The following is a 22,458-nucleotide window of genomic DNA, read 5'->3' as shown; positions in this document are numbered from 1 at the left end:
AAATGTAACATTTTTTAATAAATGTTTGGAAAAAAAATAAGCTTCCTAAGAAAATTTCCTAAAATCATGTGGAAGCAATGAATTTTAAGAATTCAGCAATCCTACTTACCTACAAACTTTTTTCATGGGGGAGAGAGAGGAAGAGGATATTTTAGGTAAGGCTTCTGATTTGGCAGCATAGCAACTAGGGTAAGAGATCTACTCAACTTCAGTGTCACAGGCTGCCTTACAATAGGTCTTACACTGTTGTCAGATCAAAAGATCTTATTCCTCAACTATCTAGAAATGTGTGCAAGACATTATCTGTAATACTAACGCTTTTGAAAGTCTTAAGTGAAGTATTTCAGGATAGAGTGGAATGTGGCTTAATGTGATCCCACTCTTATTTGACTGGATGGAAGATTTACAGTTGATTTTGATGGAAATAGGACCACTTTTATCACTACCGTATTGCAGAATGGGCAAATTTGGGTTTTGGTGTTCTCAAAACTATCTTAGGCCTGTCACAGCAGAGTAGATAGTGATGCTTTTGTGATTTAGGGAGATCCTCAGTGGTGATACCAGGTGGTAGACCAGTTTTGCTTTCTGAGTGTTGCATTTGACCCTCTAGACCAAATCAAGAATTGTTTTTCTAACGACTAAGTCAAGCAAACAGGGCTTTTACATCCAAGACAGAAACATATACAAGAAAGCTAAGATGACAAGACTTGTTTTAAAAAAATGTGACTTTGCTTTTTCCAGAATCCTAGAATTTTATTTAAAACTAGAGTGACTCTATATTTTCTAGTTATGTGAACTAGAGATAATGTGTTACTACAACTAGTGTCAAAGTGTAAAAGTCTTTTGAACTTGGTAGTTGCTGACTACCAAGTCATATATTTTTTTGTTGTTGTTATAGAAGCTTTGTTCATTAACTTTCCTTCTTCCTCGTCTTCATATATTCATCCTTCATCAATTCATCTTTCTCATTTCTGATTGCATGCCTCACCAGTATGCTGTGTGTAATGCCACAGATACTATGGATATCTAGGGTACATTGCCCTTTTTAACTAGTTATCACATAGTTTTATTTAAGATCTCATATGATAAATAAGCCATTCATTTATATGTCCAAACAGTTCCCTTGATTTTTTTTGCTTCATTTAAAAACCTTAAAGTATTTATTCTTTAAGAAGAAACACAGGATTTATTTTTTGTGGCTTTTTGACATGCATTGATAGTTTGACTTATGACGACCATGTCCCTAATCATATCTCTGCCTACTTATTTTTCATCCTGAACCTTCTCAAAAGTGATATTTAGTTTAGTGTCATACAGCACTATAGATCTGCCAACAGCAATAGCATATAGAGTAATATATAATTATTCAACCACAGAGTTAAAGTTTCTAGATGCTATCTATACCATCAGAAAATCACTTGGCAGTAAGCCTCCAAAACCATTGTTAGTGTTTTGATTTTTCTACTTGAGCTGCTGCTAAAAAAAAAAAAAAGCGACAAACAAAAAAAAGAAACACACCTGGGAGTTTAATTGCTTATTATACTTAAATCTGCAAAGTATTATGGACCAAAACACGCTTTCCTGTGCAAGATGTATATAGATATTAACCTGGATGTTGTACTAAAGTTTCATCACTTTGTAGATGTATTCTTCAGAGTATTCTCTTGCTCAGTTTCATGCATATTGGTGGCCTTTCTCATAGACTGATATTCTTTTAGAGGGTCTAGAGATGTAGTGCGCAACCTGATACTCAGAGCTATGAAGAAGTAGCATGTATAGACCTGTAGCTATGCTTATATTTTGGTGTTTCAGACTTCTGTTCTCTTTTCTCTGAGAGGATTGAATCCAACGTAAGTTTTGGATTACTGCAGCTCTAACTGGAAAGCAGTAGGTATAATCAATAGTTGCTTATTCTCCTGTTCAATATGTATGCAGTAAGTGATGATATTGTACTATGAGGTTATCTTCCTTTAGGTGTTTGTATCTGCCTCTGTTTTTGGTCATTTTTTGCTTAATGGTTATAGGCTTTCCAGCTACTGTACCTTGGATGAGAGCTGTTTGGCTTAAAATAGCTGAGAAAGATAGACGTGATATCATCCAGAAACAATTGGCAGAAGTGGTAAAAGTAAGTTCATCTTCTTGCCAATTGAATTATTATAACCCCTATTATTTGAGTCTTTAAAGTGTGTTCTATTGTTTGTCCTGGATTATCTATTCATTTCCACATTGGGTTTGTTGTTGAGAGGGAATTTTTGTGTAAGACAACATGATCACAGCATTTTCTTTAGAAATGAGCCACCTTTGTTGCCCTTCAACTGACTAACACAGTATGGTCTACATAGACAAAGAATAAATACCAGCTGAGCAGAATTTGGTGACTTACTCATTTTAGGAGTTTCCATTTAGAGACCATCAGTTATTTTCTGTTGTAGGTTTAGAGAGGGTTTAGTTCTGTTTGATAATATCTTGTCAGCTTTTGATTCTCTGTCATTCTCTACATACTTTATACTACAACATCAAGAGAAATGAACTGTGTGATGGTCAGATTTTCCTGAACCTGTGCTGAGATGCTGGCAGCACAGGACTGTTAATAAATGGGCTTTCCTCTTACAGTGCTTGGAGCTGTATTTCAAATGGTGTTTCCTTTGGTCTGTTTTCCAGGAGGATTTGAGGTTTGATTGTTTTCTTGCACAGATGCTTTCGGTTTAGTACGTATAAATCTGGAATTCTTTATTAGTATTGTCAGTTTGGATTTCTTTTGTGTACATGCTAGGAGCTGAAAGTCCATGCTTGCTGTATCTGTATCTGAATACTGGAGTATTTAATTGTAGAACTCCCTTTCTTTCTTGTGTAATCCCTTTGAGTTTTTGAGTAGGATTTTGTCATACAAAGGGCATCTGATTGTAATAAAAAACAAAGACAAATATTAGATTAGTCATGGGATAAGATTTACTACTACTTAAGACATTTATCTTTTTAATAAGGGAAAGAAGATTGCAGAGTTCCAAATGTAGGTTTGTTTGTTTTTCCTGCTCAGAAATGTAATGTATTGTTAAAGTATTAAAACTTTATGTTAAAGCATGTATGATTTTATTTAAAAATAACATTAATTGAACAAGCTAAGATATCTTGTTAGAACATTAGAAATATATATTTTCTCTCCCATAATGCTCTTACAAGAGCTGCTAATTGAATATAATTATAAAAATAAAGAATCAATGCACAAAAGAAATAATAGGTAACATTTACTGTAACTCTTTCAGATATCAACTTGCAGATTAATTCAAATATTAAAACCTAAAAAGCAATATGACGACATAACAGTTCATATATTCTGTTTGAAGATACGGCATTAAAGAGCCTGACAATGGTGTCTTCATGGTTGTTAGCAATAGTAACCGTTATGCTTGCAACTTGTGTTTCTTTTCAACCCATGTGGCAAAATGATGCCTCCCAGAGGTAAGTTTTGGTATTGGCGAAAGGTGCTGCAAAGAACAGGGGTACCTCAAAGACTAGTGGATTGGAGGAGCCTCAAGACAATATAAAGTCCTATGGACGATGCAGGTGTTCGGAGAACTCTTGTTTGCTGGTATTTCACACTCACTTTAGACAGATATAAATTTCTGTATTACCCAGCATCTGCTGAATCAATTTTACTGCCTATATGGGAGTAGGAGAAAAGCATTGGCACTCTGGAGTAATGGAACTAGTCACACATTTAATAATAAGTAACAGAACATAGGGAAGTTTTATTTCATTTATTGTTGCAAAATCGTTGGCTTCATATTACTTTTAGAAATACTGGCGAGCTCTAATCTGGAAAATATATCAAATCCTTGAAATATCCATAAGCAATTAATCTTTTCAGTTTCTGTTTTAAAAATTGTAGAGCTAATAAAGCTAGGTTTGTTATAACAACACTGCCTGTTTCATTGGAATAGAATTTATAACTTCTTTTATTGTAAATACACATTTAGGTTTTTATTCTTGTGTGTGTGCAGTAGCTTTGTTGCCTTGCATACTGGTAAAGGAAAATTTTATTTTCCTTAAAAAAAAAAAAAAAAGGAAGGAAGAGAAAAAAGTGTAAATTCTGTACATTTCATTATGGAACATTTATAAGATGATTTCCATGACAACCATATAATAAGATTCATATTTACTTTGTTTCTGAGTTCTCAATGTCTTTTTAATGACTCCTGTGTAATTAAAACAGAATGCATAATCTGTGAGATTACATAATATAAATCAGTTTTGTTTGCATGATGCTGAATAATGTCAATACATGCACAATGTACTGTTTAAAAGCCTTACATGGATTCTTCCATTTGTTGCAGAACTGTGAGAAACTAGAAAATAATTTTGATGACATCAAGCACACGACTCTTAGTGAGCGAGGAGCACTTCGAGAAGCAATGAGGTAAGTCTGGGTCACCATAGCAACAGTCACAGATGTGGTAAAGAAAGAGTCATTCTTCATTATTGGGGGAACAAATGAGTTCATTGCCACCATTCAGCTCTATTCTCTAAGGTATTAATTTGTCAGTGGAGAGGCTTCCCTTGAGGCTGTACTTCGGTTTTGAAGCTGCATAAATGTTAAGCCTGACTGCACAGTAAAAAACGTAAATGTTTAATTTGTTATTTAAAATGCTTAAGGGGTGCCTTGCTTTATATTTATACTAAACTGTGAGTGAATGAAAATATTGTTCATCTAAATTCTGTAAGTGTTAAAGAAATTGTATAATGCTGTTTGAACAAACCTGTGTTTGCTTCTAAATTGGATTTGATTTTTATGTATGTAGTGGTCTGTGTACTCTGATTTTATCACCATATTTACATGATTTTGGTTTCCTTAATGGAATTTTAAAACGTATCATGTATTTCATATATTGTAGAGATGTATATTTTGCTTAATATCCTCTTATCACTTCACATAATGCTTATTGGAGTGGGGTTAAAAGTAGTCAGTACACTAATCTTTTCCTAACACCGTTACTTGCGCTGTAGATTATCTGGGAACAGGACTCCAAAGAAACTCACCAACTATAGTGCCCGAATAAAGGGAATGATCGGTGTGATAAAAGGTAGTGGAATTAGAGACAGGTTTTCTGAAATAACTTGCTAAATAAATTCAGAAAGAATGGTAATTTTAGGATTATCTTTGTATCAGAAAATTAGAGTAACCTATACTTTGAAAGGTTTTGAAAGACAGTAAGGTGTAATGATGCACACATCACTTCATTTCACTTACCTAATGTCGAAGTAACTTCTTAAATTTGCATTTGCACAGTAAAAAATAAAAACAACAAAAATATTGAGAAGAATTTGAAAAACTAATTACACCCATTTGCTATGATTGTGTTCATAATTCCTTTACATTTATGGATGCGTGTGAATGACTTTATTTGCGTGACTCTGTATGACTTTATGTTCATGATGCTCGTGTCTCATGAACACTGCTATGAATAACTGTTTGTAAAGATGTTTTCCAATGAAATGCAACCTGCCTCTTTTAAAGCCTTACTTATTACCTCCAAATTGTACTCTTTCCTTTCTGAAATATTCAGAAAATGATTTAAATAAAGATTTAGGGAACATTTGGTGTGTGAAACTACTTTTAGTATTTTCAGCAAGCTGGGTTTCAAGTTGCTGGTCTTCTGTAACAACATTCCATGGATGGTTTGCGGCGTTTTGTGCTACATGACTCAGCACAGTTAATCTTTCAAAAACTTGGAAGCTGACAGCTATTTGGTGATAAACATTCACTAGCAAAGAGATCTTTGGCATTTCAAAGGTCATGTATCTGTTACAAGGACTGTATAGAAGATTCTTATGATTCTATGCATTGCATACAATAAAAAGCACTCTCCAAACTTATAAATTTGCATCTTGGCCATTTCTGGTAGCATACAAACCATTCTGAGAAATAGTTATTGATTAAGTGTGACAGATACTGTGCAGTGCTGGAATTCTCTTAATTGCAGGCAATGTTATATATATGTAATTATATAGTTCTGTTTTTTTCTTAGATGTTTTTATGGAGGTAAAGAAAATACCTGACTTACTACATTAACACTGTACCATGTTTTTACAGTATACTTGAGTAACACATAAAAGGTGCAAGAGATTAGAGAGGTATATGTGTGTAGTTGCATGTTTGTTTGTTTTTGTTTTTCAAACATATAAAAATGCATTTATTTTAGGCCGTACAGTTCCGTTCAGCTGCTGCACAGTCACCACATATCCTTGATAGCTACATTTTTCTATTTGGATCCCAAGATAATTTGCAGCATATTTAATTCTAGCAATACGTCTTTGACAGATGAAAGTTCACTCTGTTTTCCTGTCACCATAGTGGTTGTTGGACCAAGCGTGGGAGGACGTAGGTTTTCTGGCATTGGTATTGAGATACCTGCCTCCTTTTTGTTGGGGAAGCATGTGGAGAGGTCTGCACATTGCACAGAGGCACTAAAATCATATGGGCATGAAAGCAACAACAAAAACTCCTAGTTGGATAGCTAAGTGGATGTATGTGGATCTCAGATGAGCCTTAAGTTGAGTGGGCAGTCTGCCCAAATCCTCTCTGATTTCCCAGAGTAGTACTACTGGTCTGCCAGACGAGAGACACAATGAACATTTTTCCCCAGTGCTCCTGTTTGGAACTAGACCTTCCGTTTTAACTTTCTCTTGGAGAAAAATGGTCAATTTAATATGGGTTTCAGTACATTTGTAGTCTATGGATATCACTGTGCTCCACATAAACAAACACTAATAACCAAGAAGGGTCTTGTTCTTTTCCAGCTCTTCAGAAACCAAATGATATTCAAATTAAGGATTACTGGAAAATCATGTTTCTTGTTTATATATATAAGTGTGTATGTGGTGTCTGTGTGTGTATGTGCAAAATAAACTTTCTGGAAGGTTTTGAAATGATTATAAAGCATATGAACTTTCTCTAGTTCTACTTTACATATTACTTTAGACCTTGAATGAGATAATGAGATAAGCTAAGATAGTGTTATCATAAGAATTTGGTTTATAGTTGTTTGCATGTAAAATCATAAAGCATTCAATTCATTTCATGTTATTCTTGTTTTGATGATATACTCTAAAAGGTTTGTTTATTATATTTTAATGTAACTGTAAAGCTTAAGTAAACAATAAAAATTATTTTTTTGAACAGAGGTTTATGGACGGACAGTGTATTGCTTTACACACCTTGAAAGTATATACTATAATATAATTAGGTGTTTTATGTAGTTGGCAGAAAAATAGCATAACTTGGCAGAAAAATAGCATCTATATACACCTATAATATCAGGTTACATAAGTAAGAGCATTAAGCTTTTATTAAGCAGGGCTCAATTTGTACTTCATATATTAATCCTTGTAAAAAATCTGGATCCTGATCCTCAGTGAAGCTTCATTCTAGAAAATCAAAGGAGCTTTTAGATTGGTTTGGTTGCTACATGGAGATACGTGGCATAGGTAACTGTATGTTGACCTTGGTGTCATAGGAGGCTAACCCAGAATGTGGACTGTTGCTGTAACTGTGCCTCTGGGAACGTACAGTAAAGCAGTCCCGAGGACTCTTAAAACAAACAACAAACCCTGCCCCCAGTTGCCATAAAGTAAGTTTTAGCAGAAATGTGGAGGAAATCCAAACCCAATCATTTAGTATATATTTAGAGGAAAAGAAGATGTAAATTAAGACTTAAACTAGGTTTAACAAGGTGAAGGACAAATTTCAGAAAACAACACATATCAGCTGGCAGGAAGGGAGTTTGTTTTTTTTTTCCACTGAATCCATTTGTTTGCAGTATGTACAGACATACTGATAAGATCCTCCCAAGCCTCCCCTGCTTGAAGCTAAACGCCCCCAGTGCTCTCAGCCTGCCCTCATGGGGCAGACCGCCCGTTCCTCGATCACCTCAGTGCCCTGTGCAGGACTCACTCCGGTAAGGCCACGTCCCTGTCATGGGGAGCCTGGCTCTGGGCGCAGTGCTCCGGGTGTCTCACCAGTGCTGGGCCGTGGGGAGGGATCACCTCCCTCGGCCTGCTAGCGATGCTCTGCCTGATGCAGCCCAGGGCACTGCTGGCCTTTGCTGCGAGGACACGTGGCTGGCTGGTGGTCAGCTTCTCCCCCGGGACCCCCAGGGCCTTTTCTGCAAAGCTGCTTGCCAGATGGTTGGCCCCTGCCTGTGCTGGTGTCTGGGGTTGTTCCTCCACAGGTGCAGGACTTAATTTATCTCCTTTTCTTTGAACTTCATGAGATTCCTTTTGGCTTATTTCTCCAAGCCTGTTGATGCCCCTCTGAACAGCAGCACAACCCTTTGGAGTATCAACCGTTCCTCACAATGTTCCAACATCTGCAGACATGCTGAGGGGTTACACCTTCGTGACAGGGAACTGAACTATACACATACAGTATTGCATCTGAAATTACGGTCCATTGCTTTTGAGCACTCTACTAATGATATGCTTTAGGCATATGTCTAGCGTAGATTTCATGAACTTGGTGTCAGACAAATGAAGCCATAGTGGTTAACTTCCTGTGAATCTGGCAATGCGGTTATTTACTTAGTGATGTGGTGGCTTATGGATGTGAGCAATCAGTTAGTAAGACTGGTGAGATGTTTTATACATGAATAGGTCTTACTTGTAGGTAAATACATCTACAGTCTGTCTTCTGAACATTGGCTGAGTTGCGTGAAAGCTTTGCAAGTGAAAATTAAAGCTGAATATTTTTTCTGTAGACTTCATGTTAATAAAGAAAGATTTAAACGTATTTCATATTTCCAAGTGGGAAAGGAGAGAGAGAAAGTTTACTAGTCTGTTTGGATCAGTCTAAAAAGGCACCAAACTTCATTCGGAATTTTCTTTTGCATTCGCAAATTTGCATACTGTTTTGGATAATGTGAACATGGGAGTGAGGCTTCAGCTATGATTTCCAGTTTGATAGAAGCAGGTTTTTTTAATGATATTCACTCTGTTGTCTTGACAACTGTGTAAGTTGGGGTTAGTAATAATCAAGCTGCTTTTAATATGATCTAGACTCAGATGTATTTGACAAACAGTTTCAATGGCTGGGCAAAACCCAAGGAAATTATACTGTAAGAAGTTCCATGACTTCACAAGTGTTTGTGGGTTTGCAGAATTAGAGCAAGAGATTTTAAAAACTGTGGACAAAAAGTATGCAGTGCAAACTACAAAATGTCTAATAACCTGCTTGTTAGGGCTTCAGGTCTGCACTGTGTATGGTAAATATATCAGTGCTGTGTTTATCTGTACCATTCCTGAAAAATATTTTTTTGGTGGGGGAGAGGAGGAAAAAAAAACAGCAAAAAAAACCCAAACAAACACTTTTCTGATGCTTCAGTGGACAGGAGCCTGTTTCTGCTTTTGAGCCATTTAGTTTTATAATTTAAGGAAAAAATTGGATAACAGTCAAAAATTTGCTTTTTAGCAAACTGCAGGAGATGTTGTCTGATGTTGGTACTGAAAGAGATTTTGAAAACCACTGTGGCAGATGGCTTACCACAAAGACTCCAAAGATGCCATGCAGTGGGTGCAGTGTCGTACCTTTCAGTGACTAACAGCTACTCATCTGCAAACTGTTAGAGCAGAAAATTGCATTAGAGAATCTTGAGTTCCCTCTATGGGTTCCCCCTTTGTTACTTTTTAAATGGAAGATTTTAAAATATTTCTTGGATATGTTTTTTTTTTTTTTGCTACCATTAACAATCAGGCAAATGCCCTGGATTGCTACTACCAGGCTTATGAATACCTTTAGTTTCATTAGCTTGTACACTGGAAAAGGCATAGGTTCATCTTGAAAAGAAAAAAAAAAAAGTGCGGAGATAAATTGAGGAAGCTTGCTGATGGTCTTGTACAGCTTTCTGTAGGTTATTGATATTTGATTTTTTTATGTTCAAGGGCTGTGAATGATTTAATTAGAAGGTGCCTTATACTATTTTAGATCATAAAAAAAAACAGTCTGGGACACACTAGCTGGGCATGTTACAGCTTTGTCAAAGGAGCCCGGTGTTTTTGTTCAAGCTGTTGAAGCTCATGCTGTTTTGTCTGTAAGTCATGAATTTAATCTCCACTGTAGCCAACCTACATGGCATAGCACATTCCACATGTGCTCAAGAAACTACTACAGTAACATCAGTTTTGTGTGGAGACAGAAACCAGTTTGCCTTTACCAATACTATTTTAAATATTCATGGTTTTTTTGAGACATTTATTGAAGTTCTCAAAGTCCTCTAAAAATGTGATCTGTCTTCCCTCCTCTCTTGTCTCCATCATGTCCTTTTGAAGTCTCTGGGCTTTGTGTTGCCATGGGCATCTCTGATGCTATTCTCCTTGGAGTTCGGGATAGAAAGCAAATCTGGGACCGAGGATAAAATAGTCTTTGTTCAAAAGTGCATTATTATGTGGTTTGTGTCTTTGCATTGTTACGTTCATTATGGCCAGATCATAATTATCTTTTCTGATTATAGTGTGTTTAGAACACTTCAATTTTACCGAGTATACTGAGTATTAGTAGCTATGCTTACATTTTTTATTTTATTATTTTTTTTTTGCTACTTCTCAGGAATCTTGACTTATGCTGTGCCAGGTGTTGCAGTTCCGGAGATAAGAGTAAATCTTCATTTTCCTAGAAATGTTTTGTATATTGGGATGAGAGTGTTTCGGAGATTAAACTGGGTGCAGCTGTGCCCCAAGATACTTAACTTTCGTCAAAGTTAATCTGCCCTTCCTCTGTAGACTTCTGAACTTAAATCCTGTTTACTTACTTGAGGCTATCTGGGAGAGCAGGAAAAGATTTTCAGTAAAACAAGTAGATTCCAGTTGAACATTAAATTTAAATAGTAAGATCCTAATGTGTTGGATTTTTTTTCAATAAATTAGTTGTATAAGAAGTTGTGCAGTACTGCACATTTAGCTATTTGGCTACAAAATTTTGGAGAAAACAATTTCCATTCGCGATTCTAAAGAATCAGAGGCTTTACAGGAGAACCTCTTTTATTGGAGTTGCTGTTGAAAAAGTTGGTTGGCAGCCAGTTAAGCCCTGGACCACTTTAGGCACCCCACTACTGAGCCACGTTGCTTGTTTATATGTGTATAGCCATTCTAGGGTATATTGTGCTAGTAGAGAACTTGCCATTTTAGGGATAAATTCCTTGACTGCCAAAATCATGGGCAAGGGCTGGTTAATACTACAGGAGAGGGGAGAATACTGCTGTTCAAGTAGATGCAGATGAAATCCCTGATTTTCCTTCTCTAATACAGGAAGCCATTTAACTAGCAGGAACTAGACAGCATAAATGTTTTTGCTCTTTTCAGGTTGAATTAGATATATTTCAGTGAGTGTAAAACTGTACCTCCTTGTATTTTCTGCTTCTGTGATCAATTTTTTTTTATTCTAGTTGGGCATGCTGGATGAGTGAAGACTTTACCCCTAAATTGGAAAGGCCTGAGTAATCTTTTGGTGCTGCTAAACATTTTGTTGTCCAATAGTGTAACAAAGTAATAACACACAAATGTATTTTTCTTAATATTATAACTGGGAACAGAGCTCTGAAATGTAACTCTCTTAATATTTTCTCTTCTATCATGTTCATTTAATTCTTGATGTAAGACAAGAATTCATTGCTCCTGTACTGAGTGTGTGAAACCACGAGTTGATAATGGTAGCTCAGTGTTTGCAAAATAAAGTGTTGTTCCTGTAGTGTGGTCCAATTACCCAATAGTAAAGCAGAGATGTAACACAGCAATGCTGCTTTCCTATTTGTTTCAGTAAGTTTAGCACAGCAGGAGATGTGGCATTCTTCCAAGATAATGCGTCAAGTTTACAGTTGGCTGGAAGTGCAATGGAAGTTATTCTAAGACTTCACATGCTGGCTAATAACTCTGGTTGAATGTGTGAGATAACACCAAATACATTTCATAAGACAACTGTTTCATTGCAAGGATTTTATGTCTTAATTTTGAGACACTATCACACAGAGATATTTGAACAAGCATCTCTGTAGATGCTGCATTTACAGCATTGCAGTTTTAGTGATTGAGTGTAATTTCTGTATGGGTAGAGCTCACATACATTTTTTTCAGGAACCTGCTGAATCGTATGAAGCCAGAAATAACTTCTCCATTAATTTGGTCAAATGATGTAAATGTGTATCTAATGTTTTTGAGGAAAAATATATCTAAAATAAGAACAACTGTAAAACAGTAACATTTCTTTTTGAAGCTTACAGAGCTAGTAACATATCAGTAATTTGGCAGGTAGGGAGAAATCAGAGATGGCAAGGCATCTTTTTCAGTAGTGAGACCCGGGGGTTGGATAAGAATATCCAAGAATTTTTTGCTGTTTATGTCATTTTCATTAATTTTGCCATCACTTTGCCATTCTGCAAAGAAATTTTTAAAATCCAATGTAGTATACAAGGTAGTATACATCACTTGTACAGGGTCTGGCAGTAGACCTACCACAGCTCTTTCAAAGGTGTGTTAATATTCTTTTAAAGTTTTGAATGAACCTTTCTCAGTAAAATGTACACATTAAAATAGCATGGGAGTAGCTCTATAAACTTCTCCTTGTTATCTCTCAACATGTTTCAAGTATGAGGTGGAACAACCACTATTTAAGGAGGATTAGAAAATAGTTCACAATTTTGGAGTTCATCTTCAGCATCATTAGCAGTCTTGGTACAGACATTATGAGTGCATGCTAAAAACAATATTTTTTTTTTTTGTGAACCCCAGATGAAGGACATTATTTAGTTTTCAGCAGGTTATTGAACGCTGTCATAGGTGAAAATACCATCTGTACTGTGCCTGGTTGTATTTTGTGATTATAAAGGTAAAATTCCCAATCCTAGGTATTTTGTATCCCCACTACTCATTCTCAATCTGTCTTCTAAAAAGAATATCTGACATCAGAAATACTCTCTACGATACTAAGTTTAGGCTTACAGTAATTGCTGCAAGCTTCTAAAGCTTGCCAAAGATCTTTAGTTACATACATGCACTTTCCTGAAGCATTTCTGTATGCCTTTGGCAGCACTGATCCAGTAAATGGAAGGCTGTTTGTCATTGGCAGCATTTGTCTTTGCAGGAAGTGTGTTTGTTCCAACTGATTGGAGTTGTTTCAGCACTGACACCTGAAGAGTGTATAAAAGAAAATAAAGAACCGAGAAAATTCACAGAGTTTAGAGAAACTAATTTGCCAGTAGGCTTGGCAAATGCTCTTTCAGGCTGAAGTAGTGTCTGTTGTGTGGGGAAAAATGACCACTGATTTAGCAGAGCATCAAGGCTATGCACAGGGCTAGCAATGAAAATGTAACTGCAGACAGTTATTAGCAGGACTGGAAGATGGGATCAGTACTAAGAGTATCCTTTAGTAATTCTTACCAGCATTAACAGCACATGCCAATTGTCCGTGTAGCTTGTATAGTGAGTTTGCTGGCTGCAAAAGTATGTTGTGAATGTTGCCTGGGTTTAAGGGTTCTTGTTCATCAGAATTGGCTCACGCAGTGGTGAGTGGAGAAAGAGTGAGAGTTGAGTGGATGAGGGCACGTGCTGATTTGGCAAAGGATATAGGTTGAATTCCTGGGCCTATTGTGGCAACGATCAGAGTGTCTTCCAGATGAATAATTGAGTATAGGGTGGTCAAAATTTTCCTCTCAGCAGTGACATAATTTGGCATAGCATGTGCCAATATTTAATGAAGAATACACACTTGGGACATTCCAACCTGGCTTTATGCCCCTACAGCTGCTTTTAGAACTCTGAAAGCTTTATTTTGGATTGGGGAAAAAACAAACCAAACAAAAAACAACAACAATAAAAAACAAACACATTTGAACATCACCTGTCAGGGATTTTGGGGACAGTATCTTGTGGAAGCAATCACGAAAGGAGGATCAGTCAGAGATAAAGATCAAAACTACAGACTGACAAAACATGCTTGTCCCTGGATATTCTGAATCAGAGTATCTGCTCGACACCTTGGTTTGCTTTGATGACTGACATTGACACTGAGATACTGCTGCTTTTTCAGTAACAAAACTCCAGCTGAACCACTGAGCCTGCGTATGTAACGTGCTGTGATTTTTTCACCTGTTTCCTTATGGACAAACATACAGTGAGAGAATAAGGTGTTACAGTACGAGTTTCTGATGCTATGTAAACAGGCCTGGATTAAAAGCGAGAGAAATATCCAAATTATTGAGTATATTTCTATCTTTCATCCAAATTCTCATACCTACTACTGTACCAAGTAGATTGACTGGAAGGATTAAACTGTATTTTGTTTGTTGTTACCAAGCAGTGATAAGTTCCCTCCTTAAATTCCATAATTCAGTGTTTTCCAGAGGTTCAATTGTTGTTGCAATGAATTTTCACCAGTAAATTTGTAAGCATTTTCATGCATTGCGTGGCTGGATGTCATCTTTCAGTGTGGAACTCTTTTTGTGGTAATAGTGCAGCATAATAACATGGAGCATTCAGGAGGTGAAAGGACAGTGTCTCTCAGGTAAAGTTAGAATTATTTGTGAAAACATAGCCTCTATTATTGTTGTCCTCCTAAATATGCAACTTAGTGCTGTATATTTGCACTTAAATTGTCATTTAGTAATTAATGTGGAAAATGACTAGCAGAAGGAAAAAGAAATGTTCAGAATTTTTATGCTGCTTCCTGGCTGCAGTTAGAACAATGGGTCAAAGGCACTAAATATAATCTGGTAATTTGCTCATTTTATTTTTTCCTTTTGAATTCTTCCAGTCAATCGATAACGGTCAGTTAATAGAATTAAATCTATTGCTTCATTTTTTCTTTTTTCTTTCATTTTAAAGGAGGGAGAAGGATTTTTCTCATCATCTTCACTGATTGCCAAGTTATTTGTATGTAGAGAGAAGATTCTTTTTGTATAATCAATCTGCTGCTACCCATTTTACTGCCAAGCATTCCTTCTCTATGGTAGCGTAATGTTACCTAGGGAACAGCTTAAAGCTGACACATACAGTGGTGCCACAAATTAATTTCACAGTTATCAGGATATAGGGTGATAACAACAACATGAGCTACTGTGAAATTACCATTGTTCCCATTGAGTTACAGTGTAATTATTACTTTTGTGGCAACTATGCAAATAACTCATGTCACCACTGTAGGATGGGATGTGCTTTCCTTTCTCTGATTCAGTACTTTGTGCTTCAGAGACATCTTTATGTACTATAAACTAGAGCTGTGCTTTGAATTGAAATCTAAATGTGGTTATGGCTTGCAAAACAAAAACAAAACAACAACAACAATCACAAAAAAACACAAGCAAGTAAAAAAAACCCTAACACTTAAGAGACAAAACCAAAAAAAATCCTCTGCTGTCTATTATCAGCTGGAATCATAGCTGCATATGTGTGCTAATTTAACAAAGTAACAGTCAAGCTGTTATTTTTCCATTATTTCCAACATGAAATTGGGAATCTTCCTTCAAGAAGGGAGCTTTGGGATAGTTACTTTTATTAAGGGACAATTTCAGGTTTCATTGCTGCCACTTTATGGCAGCTGTTCGATGGAAGGAGACAGGGAAAGAAATTTGATTACATTATATATTCTTATATCAATAGGCAGAAAAAAAATACTGTTCCCAATATATAAGAAACAACAATAATGACCTGCAGCTGCTGAAGCTTAATTATGGCAAAAAAAACAAGGTCATGTAATGTGGTGAAGTTGGCATGGGTGCTCCTTGTATCACTTAAAACCAGAATTAAGTATGCTTTGAGGGACTGCAGGTTAGGGTACATATTTTAAGGAAGGTAAGTTCAGTGATTATTTTTCCTCCTCTTCTTCATTAGATTGGGATTTTCAAAAGGTCCTACAGGGAGTTAAGATGTGCAACTTGCAGTTGTGTATGAATAGCTCACCTTAAACTCCTTTTAAAATTCCCATTTTAAATAAGTGGCTAATGACCAGATTTTCAAAATTGCTGAGAATCCAAGAGTTTTAAATATTTAAATCCTAAGGAGGAAGAAAGAAAACTTTGAGACAAACCATTTAGAAAAATATCATAGATACCATTATATAGGAAGAATAAGCAAATGGCACCTAATTAAATAGGTCTGTAACAAGCAAAAATCTGTATGCATGTGGTAATTCAGAATTATCAAAATTATGAGTGCAAGATAAATTTCACTGAAGGACAAGATTTTGATGATGAGTCTTCTTTCTATTTAGATTTTAATGAAACTTCATTGAAAAATAACCCTAACGGAATGATGAACTTTTTTAAAAATATTTTATAGTAAATGAAATTGGAGAAAGTTTTCTCATTTTAGTTGTAACTTTTCAAAGATTCTTTTGCAGAAAATGTTTCTTTAATTAAATTCAAAGTATTTTTTAAAATTGCAGATAGCTTGAAAACTGAATCTGTTTCCCAGTTATATTTGGATATTTGGTTATATTGCACCAACGGAAATATAGAACAGCTTGATAAGCTTGTTTGTGAGAATTGACTGGTGGAGGAATAAATATGAACAATGTTCTGAAGGAACTGTCTGTGTCTATGAGTATTTCTAAAATGTGCATCAGTGCTGCATCACCAAGATTCGAGCTGCAGAGATGTTGCAAATTTGTCTGAAATACAACAATTGCACCTTTTCTGTTGCATGAACGAGCTACCTTTTTTTTTTTTTTTTTGAAGATGTGAATAGAATAGTGGTGAAGCTAGTGTAGTAGGGATAACATCCAAATGATGACAAAATGTGAAAAAAAAACCATTCTGGGTGTCAGACTTCCAATATATGTTATCAGTGTTTTTTCAAAATAATAATTTTTCTGATGCCATTTCTTTAAAACAAATGAAAAACAGACGAAGAAATTACAAAACAATGTGTTGTTCTGCATCAAAATACTTTTTTTTTTTTAACTTGGAATACATAAATTGATAAGAAAAGGTCACTTCCATGAAGTTCCCACTGATCTGTTTTTCTGAATTTCTTTACCTGAAGGAGAAAAGGAGAATCATTTAAGCAGTAGTTGGGGTATTTTCCAGTGGTGTGTTACTTGTACACTCATCTCTAGGAAAGAAACGTTCCAATCCTCTTTGTCTTGATTTTTTTTTTCTTTGGGTCAACACAACCTGCTGAGATTTTTCACTGATGTAATACACCAATACCACATGCATATAAACCCTACAATTGATGGTCGAGGGAGGAAGTAGTCACAAGATAAATAAACCTTATGTTCTGGCTCATTTATTATCCATGTGATGAATAATGGTGAAAAAGTGTATGGTAATTAACGGACTGGCTTCATGGAATGACTCCTGTTTATCATATGTTTGTCGCTCGTTTTAGAGGTTTGCTGACAAGTATATTTATTGCAGTGTGAGGAGGTTGCTAATTAATATGGATATTAGCAAGACTTCTTGAGAATACTCTAAAAAAACTGTGTTTTAAATATTCCTTCCTTTTACTCCCCCCTTATATCACTTCTAGTTATTCAAGAGCCAAGCCAATATTTAATGCCACAGTATTGCTCCGGTACGGTGATGTTTAACCCATATAAGTTTCATTTGGAAGAAACAGCTTGGTCTGATTAAGAGTTTATGGAAAATCTGCTGCAATCCTTGCATGCTGTTCTTAAGAGTCAGCCTTGTGGAAGCAAGTCATTAAAGGTTTAGAGCCGCCAGAGGTGCTCATTGTTCCAGTTTTGGAAGGAGTAGGGGGAGGTCAGGGTTGCTGTTGTGGTACTGTGGGGCACTTTCACTGCTGCTAGAAATGAGCAAGAAGCTCAAACTGTTTCTAGAAATCAAATATTGTCTTTCATACACCTGGTGACCCAAACAAACAGTTTTGCTCAGGTCTATGTGTTGTGTAATGACAGGTGTGTATTTTTTTAATAAAAGTAAATATAATAAAGCTGTTTTTTGATGAATCTGAAATTGAAATGTATGATAGACTGTTTCATTAATACATAAATTGAATGCATCTCCAAAACTGATATCGTAAAAGTGCCTGGCAAACTGTACAGTGATGATTAAAAATAATTTGCTTGTAAAATAGAGGAGCCATTACTTAAATTATTTTATTGCTTTTGGTGTCATTTATTTATGGTTTTGTAGGTTTACTGGACTAATAATGATAATTCTGTGCAGCATGTGACATGTCTATTGTTTTAAAACATCATGGAAGGCTTGATCTCTTGCTAATTTTCAAGTAAGGGAATAGTTTCAGCTTCTCATTTTTTTCTGATGGGTTTCTAATATCTCCCCTCCCACCTGATGACCAGTTTCAGATACCTTGATGGTGAAACAGGAGGGAAAAGTAGGCTTTTCTTGGAGGGGGGGGGGGTGGGCGTGGGATGTTAACCAGTTAAGAAAAACAGCTTCCACATTTAAGATGAAGCACTTTTATTTGGCTCAATTTTGCTAAGGTATTATACTCCTACTTACCTAGTTTTGTTACCTAGTTTTGTTCCCTTTTGTTTCCTCTGCATTTTTTTTTTTGGTCTCCAGTATACTTTTTTTTTTTTTTTTAAATCTATCACTACTCATGTAGCTGACCATGACTTCACTAGTTTAGTACAGAGCCAAGCTTTGAAACATAGACTTTCCTCCTTCCCTTATGGAGTAGGTATTGGAAAGGTGGTGACTTTCCAGGCTGATCTTACATCCTTCAGTCTCTGACTGGCGGGTGAGTTGTCAAAGTGCTCGGTGGAAGCAGATTGAAAGCTAAAGTCCAGATCTGACTGCCGGAGAAGCAGATTAGGACCTGGTTGTTTACAGAGGGTCAGTATCTACATAATAGCTGAGCTGTCTCCTGCTGCATAGTCATTGTAAGCCTCTGAACTGAGGTCTGTGAGCAGAGCCCTGGAAAGGTCATCCAGCAGGTTCTTATGACTTGTGTCAAACACAGAGGCAACCTAAAGTGCTGTAGCAATATAAGCTGAGCTATATATTATGCGCTGTAAGTACAAATGGCTGTGCATAGTACCTGAATGGTGATATGAGAAGTGAGTACCTTCTTTAGGGGTGTCAAGGGACAGGATATCAAAGGATGAGACACTTGTTATTTTTATATTCTCACAATTGACACCACTTGATGCATTGTGCTCTAACTGTGTCCAGAAGTCAAACGAACCATGTGAGAATGGGAGAAGTCCTTAGTTATGCTTCACTTGATGGAAGGTGAACTTTTAACTTTTTAACTTCCTGTTTATTGCAGTCTGTGACTCTGAGGGAAACAGATGTGCGGTTATGTGAAAAAATCCTTTCTCTTGGAAGCTCCACCTACCAGAAGAGATAAAAATGACTTTACACAAAATTGTCTGTTTACAAGATTAAAAGCTGTGGTGCACTTGTTTCAGAATAATAAGACTACCATATCCTTATGTAGGGCCACTGGAAATTAACAATTATGATCTGTGCTTTGAAAAATATAAATAGTTCCTCTTCTCCAGGGGAAAATGTATGAATCAGTGCCAAATCTTTCTAAATAAAATAAGGAAACAAAACAAAACAAAACAACAACAAAAACTCTGCAACAACAACAAAAAAAAACACGAACCTATATCATTTTGGCAAGGTTGGTAATGTTCTGATCCCTGGCTTCAGGGCCAACATATTTTTCTAGGTCTACATAGAAAGATGTTCGTGTCATTTCTGCCTCTCCTGTAAATAAAAAGCTGGATCAGTTCTCCTGTGTTGTCTCTGTAATGAGTTTCAACTGGAGTACTATCCCTCCATGCTTGGCAGCTTAGGCAGCTTTTCAGTGGAGCATTTTCTCATTTTAGAAGGAAAGATTTTAACCTCTTCCTTGCCCAGGAAGATACAGAAATTGAAACGTCAAATAATGCCTTAAAAATAGAAGGTTTCAAGACTTATGGGCATTGGTATATTTTCTGTTCATCTAGAATTCTCCAAGTTCTGGCTTGTATTGTTTCTTGTTTTGAGGAATCAAGAATATACTTTGTTGTTGTTGTTCTTGATCATAAGACAGGTTCAGGCATCCACTAGGACTAGCATAGGACTGTGAGTTGTTCTCTCGTATCAGCTACTTCTACATGGACTTTTTAAATTACTTTGCTCGGTAGTCTTTCTCTACAACCGAGCAGAAGATAAGATTTTCCTCATTGAAATACTGAAACCTGCTTTGAAGAGCTTTGTAAATGCTTTGGTCAATTTGCTTATGACCAGTGAAACAAGCTTAAGTGGTAATTTAGGTTTTACTGAAGGGCAATATAGAGCATTGTAAACTTAAGCAATACAAAATAGGTAAAAGATGTCATAGAGCAGAAATGTGATGCCTACCAACTTTTCTAGAAAATGATACGATTAGGAAATTCTTTGTGAAAAATATCCATTTTTATTGTCCCTGACTTAAATCACTGAAAAGCTTTCTTCATCTTCTTATTTTGAATATCATCATGTTCTTGTTGTTAGATTAATTAAATCTGCACATCAGTGTGCTCTTTACAGATGTGAATCCAGCACACATGGAAGAGTCAGCAGAGTGCTGAGCACTTTGGGCAACACCAAGAAAGCTCCTACTTCTTGCACTTAATTTTAAATTAAGCCAAATTCATGTGCTTAAACTTAAACACGTGCTTTACTGTATGCATAACATAGGGCCACAGTGCTCTGCAAATATAATGTCTGTACTGTATTTAGTATTTATGTTGGTTCATGGAAATGGGCTCAGGTCCTGGAAATGTTGCTGTTGTTTCTTGTGTGATGATGCGTTGCCATGTGGCCAGTGCCCTGCCCTGAAACAGCTTGGTTTTCATCTTTTTCTATTTTTTCTTTTTCAAATACTCAAGGGAACCATCCCGTGTTTCATCCAGAGACTACCTAGTAAGAACACTAATACTCTTGTCACACCATGGATAGTCCTGATCTTGTGCAAGTACATTTCTGTGAGGAATAGGATTAATAATTAATGTATGTTCCCTCTGTGTAAAATAGGATAATCTCTGACAGATGGTAGTTTTTAACAAGAACACTGCAGTAATTCAGATCAGACTAAGCATGTTTTATCCATGCCTCAAACCTAAAAGATGTTCGTATGGTTGTATGTAAAACCTGCATGGCTTTCTTGCATTCTGTTTCTAGTTTTAGATCATGGGTGTACATGAGTTTTGAGCACTGATGGTATTGGAGTTCTATCAAATTTCATAGCACACGGAAATGATCTGTCTTTAGATGTCAAGTGTGCCTATCATAGGTGAACAACTGTTGGGAGTTTTCATTCCAGTTAGTTTTGCCTAACAGTTTACAACTGATCATTATAAAAAAAAAAAAAAAAAGAAAAAAAAAAAGCAATACTCTGAAACAGTATTTTGTATGAACTTTACTCTTATGAGATTATGTAAATATACATTATTGTTAATGTCTTCCATAGTGCTGTAAAGAAAATGAGATACTTAATCAGTTCTTTTTTTTTCTTTTTTTTTTTTTTTTTAATGAGGCATACTCATCTCAGATTTAGAGATAAAATTGGGCACCTGTCAGTACAGTCTTGTACTGGCATCCAAGAAGAGATCATCCATCTCTTTCTGGAAGCTGCAAGGATATATTAATGAATGATGGAGTGGTTGACGTGCTATGAGGAAATTGTCCAATAGCAGCATCAGTCTGATGTGCTAGAAGGAAGGCCTGAAGTGCTATAAACATGTTGGATATTTAGATTCTCTCATTGCATGTAACAAACTGTTAAAAAGGCACGGACTGTGGCATACTGGTGATGGATGGGTGTCATTGTTTAAATGAAGACTTTGAATAACAAATGTATGTGCAAGTAGCTATTTTCTTCCATTTGTAAAATACTATGCTAACTATTTCTCAGAATGAGTAATGTACTATATATAGCAGCAAAACAGTGGCTAAAAGTGCTTCATATCATGCTAAGTAGAAATAGATACATTTATTGAATGCAGCATCTAGCTTGCATCCTTTGAAGTATTCATTTGGACCTTTTTTCCTCTGTAAACGTGATTTTGAAATAGCATACATTTGTTCAACAGGATGTATTTTTCATTTTTTTTCTGAAAAATATACAATAATTTTTCAAAGAAATGGACTGATTATTTAATTATTATATTGAGGCTGTAATTAACATGAGAACACTTTTTTTAGATGATCAGCTCTTTCAAAAATACCTAGCAGTTATGAGACTCTGGAGGTGATTATGAAAGCCATTTATGAGTTGCCCGTGTGAGTTCCTAAAGCCTGAGAGCACCTAAAGGCTGCCAGAGCACTTATGCTACTGTACAATTAAAGAGCTTCTCAAGGCTGAACTCCACAGTGGATTTCCAAATTGAGGGTCTTCCTGTTCCCAGTCAATCTCGGTAAACCAAGACAGATGTACAGAAGGAGCTGGTAACTATGTGATGCTGAGTGTTTGGCGTATTAAATATGTGAGTTCAAATCTCTGCTATTCTTGACTTAA

At 36.1% G+C, this 22,458-nt stretch overlaps 1 protein-coding gene across 6 annotated transcripts in view; it reads left to right on the top strand.

The window, feature by feature from the left end:
- Positions 1-22,458, top strand: part of DPYD (dihydropyrimidine dehydrogenase) — a 340,158-nt gene that overhangs the window by 37,615 nt on the left and 280,085 nt on the right. For 5 of the 6 annotated variants that reach the window (XR_007708585.1, XM_035538265.2, XM_050712120.1 and 2 more), the window contains exon 3: positions 4,335-4,417. Coding sequence is in view for 5 of the 6 variants with exons in the window: in XM_035538265.2 (XP_035394158.1) it covers positions 4,335-4,417 (83 nt within the window). In the remaining variant the exon portion in view is untranslated. Of the gene's footprint in view, positions 1-2,031; positions 2,126-4,334; positions 4,418-22,458 lie in introns of those variants that run through there. The other variant, XM_050712119.1, reaches the window with a different exon arrangement.

This window comes from Cygnus atratus, chromosome 8, assembly GCF_013377495.2.
Source record: "Cygnus atratus isolate AKBS03 ecotype Queensland, Australia chromosome 8, CAtr_DNAZoo_HiC_assembly, whole genome shotgun sequence".
In the NCBI taxonomy this organism is placed as follows: domain Eukaryota; kingdom Metazoa; phylum Chordata; class Aves; order Anseriformes; family Anatidae; genus Cygnus; species Cygnus atratus.
This window is presented reverse-complemented; position numbering and strand designations above follow the sequence as displayed.